The sequence below is a fragment of the Phalaenopsis equestris genome, unplaced genomic scaffold (assembly GCF_001263595.1).
Source record: "Phalaenopsis equestris unplaced genomic scaffold, ASM126359v1 Scaffold000417, whole genome shotgun sequence".
In the NCBI taxonomy this organism is placed as follows: Eukaryota; Viridiplantae; Streptophyta; class Magnoliopsida; order Asparagales; family Orchidaceae; genus Phalaenopsis; species Phalaenopsis equestris.
Window position 1 is genome coordinate 358,285 of NW_018164858.1, and position 2,910 is coordinate 361,194.

The 2,910-nt window shown below is 40.1% G+C and overlaps 1 protein-coding gene across 1 annotated transcript in view; it reads right to left on the reverse strand.

Annotated features, from left to right (window-relative positions):
• The window catches only part of LOC110027152 (translocase of chloroplast 90, chloroplastic), a gene marked incomplete at its 3' end in the record, with an annotated part of 5,756 nt that continues 2,846 nt past the window's right edge, over positions 1 to 2,910 (reverse strand). Inside the window, 1 exon segment of the mRNA XM_020728463.1 lies at positions 1 to 2,549. Coding sequence (XP_020584122.1) covers positions 322 to 2,549 — 2,228 coding nt within the window.

The window sequence follows — 2,910 nt, forward strand, 5'->3', positions numbered from 1 at the left end:
TAAGCATGACACTTCCTGAGCTACATTAAGTTTTTTTCACTATGACCAAAACTTGGTCAACAACAGTACATATCCTATGAACAAAACTTGGGATATTAGTCACATAACTTAAAATCAAGTGGAAGCCATTATTTTTCAGTTTTTTTCCAAATAAGTGGCTGCGAGAAATGATCTGCAAACCGAATAGAAACATGTGCTAGTATTAATAGATTTAGATACTGATCAGCTGATTTCCCTTCCTCGAAATAGAAGCTGTCCAAATATCAAGTAAAATACACTGAAGAGGTGTCACAATTGCACTACATTGGTTGATTAAATGATTCATGACTTTTCCCACACATGGCTATTATTTCTCCGATGGAACATAGCTTGAATAAGTGAAACAACCGCTATTAAACCCAATTCAAAATGTTCTGATGTGCTGGCCTTCAATGAAATCTGACCTAAGCTTCTGCTGTTCATATTTGCATTGAAGGACATCTTTGCAACACGACCTACCCGGAAGTCAGCCAACAAACTTCCTCCAAGGACCATGTCTTTATCAAATGAAAGGAAGTTAGCAGCAACGGTCACTTTCTCATCTCTCACGGGAAAATCCTTTCCTCTTAATGTTGCCTCCAAGCTTCCACCGTATGCCACTTGACTATTGCCTACAAGACTGCCTGTATTGGCTATAAGCTTAAACCTCCTTCCAAGTGAAATGGAATCCTCGAGCTTGGCTCCAATAAACTGCATTTTGCCATATGAAGTAAGAGAAAGCCCGCATCCTGTAGTGTTGCACTTCAAATTCTTGAACTTGGCATCTCCACGAAATGTGCATACCAAATCCTTACCTGCCGTTAGAATATCAAAAGCTGAAAGAAAAAGGCACCTTCCATGCACAAAGTATACTCCAGAATCTGATTGGACACTGAAATCCTCCTTGTCCTTCCTCATCTGTCCTGCAACCGAAGCAGTGAGATTTCTCTTGATTTCTTTAGAAAAATCCAAGCTGATCCCATCAAAACAAACATCATGATCCCATCCATGGGAATCCAGAACAGGCCGAAGAAGCCATTCATTAGTTCCCAGCAAACAGCGGTATCTATGAGAAGCGCAGTAGGAGTCAAAACTTAGTGGAATAGCCATGTCCGGCAGCTGGACAACCTCATTTGAATAGCTGTCTTCATATTCACTGCTTTCAGATACACCAATATTTGGAATCATGTTTTCTTTCTGCCTTCGAACCTCTGCTCTCCATTGTTTCTTTAGATACAAAGTCTCACGATAGTCCAATTCATCAAGATAAGCATTTTTCTGCAATCTGGATAGTTGCTGGTACTGGGCCTTGGTTAGGATATGGATAGGTGGAAGCTGATCATATTCATCCTCCTCTCTGTCAGATAGGTCATCCACCTCAACATCATTTCCACCAATAGTGGCCGAAGAAGATCGTGGTTGAAGAAGTGATGACAGGAGATGTGGTAATGAAGGCTGTCTGAGACTATCAAACTTTACTAACTGAAAGCTGTCTTGAAACTTAAGAAGGGAATTTACATCACCCAACACCTTTGTAGCTATGCTTAACAGCAAAAGCTGTGACAGCCAAGCCTGGCCATTGGGAAGTACCTTCTCGCCGTTGGAATTTTTCATGCACAAGGGATGATTCTCCACTAAAAGAACAGGATTCTCAAGCTGAGTATTGGACACAGCTCGGTGTATATATGATTGCAGAAGGTTTGTATACTGGCCTACAAATTCCTCGTAGCCTACCGGATAGCCATTCATTCCTTCTGGTAAAGGAGATGAAGAATGTGTCATGACAAGAATAGTGTTAAACCAGATGGAAGAACCAAATACTTTCGTGATAAGTTTAAGTAACGGGAAATCATAGTAGCCCCTGTTATAAAAATCAAGTCGTTCAAAATAGAGAATGACATCTGGAGGGGATTTCCTGATAAACTTTCTAACATCAGTCAAGATCTTCCTGTTCCTACGCTGGTTGTTATTCCAAGGTAAAAGGCCTGGTGTATCAATAATTGTGACTTTGATTCCTTTGATAGTCCCAAAAACCTGCTGAATACTCTCAGTTGAAGGTTGAAATGCATTGGTGGTTACTCTTGCCTGATCAAATAAAGAGTTTATGGTTGCACTCTTACCCACACCAGTCTTTCCCAGTACAAGTATCTTTAAAGAGAAGTTAACATCATCTTGGCCTGACTCCTCCAGAGCTAATGCTACAGCTCTTGCTTTATCAATCTTAAGGCCAGTCTTCTTTGTACTAGATTCGCCAGCTCGTATCAAGTTTGCAAGTTCTAACCGGTATAGGACCTGAGGAACAACAGCATTTGCTGGTGACTGCCCAATTTGTTGGACAAGACGGAGGAAGTTGATCTGATATGTCTCAACTTGAGCCAAAGGATCATTGTTCCCTTGGTTTCTATTAAATTGAGCTAGAACCGAAGGTTCAGTCACAGGAGGCTGAGTAGCGGCTGATGTTATGTTTACTAGGTTCTCACTTTGAGCTTCTTGAGAAGGAATCACTGCACCTGCTACAATGTCCGTTGTGCCTGAAGCAGAAATAAATTGTACATCTTCAACATTTAATTAATTTGGGAGATATATAAAAGTATTTTCTGTCACACTCAAAAGCTTAAACTTGAATGACATCATGCCAGTAATATTAGTTGTACTCTTGCATGCATACCAAGGAGACTCCTACCAGACTCCATATCCCATAAAGATCAATAGAATAAATCAAAGTCCCAGCATATAATCAAAATAACCGTTACAGCTTATGCGATTAAGATTTACACAACATATATACATACATTACGATAAATCATATATCCCTCCACATCACAAGTCAATATATAGTTTCCATTAAAATAGACAGCTATGAGGATCAGATTTGCTGTGATGTCCTCTCCT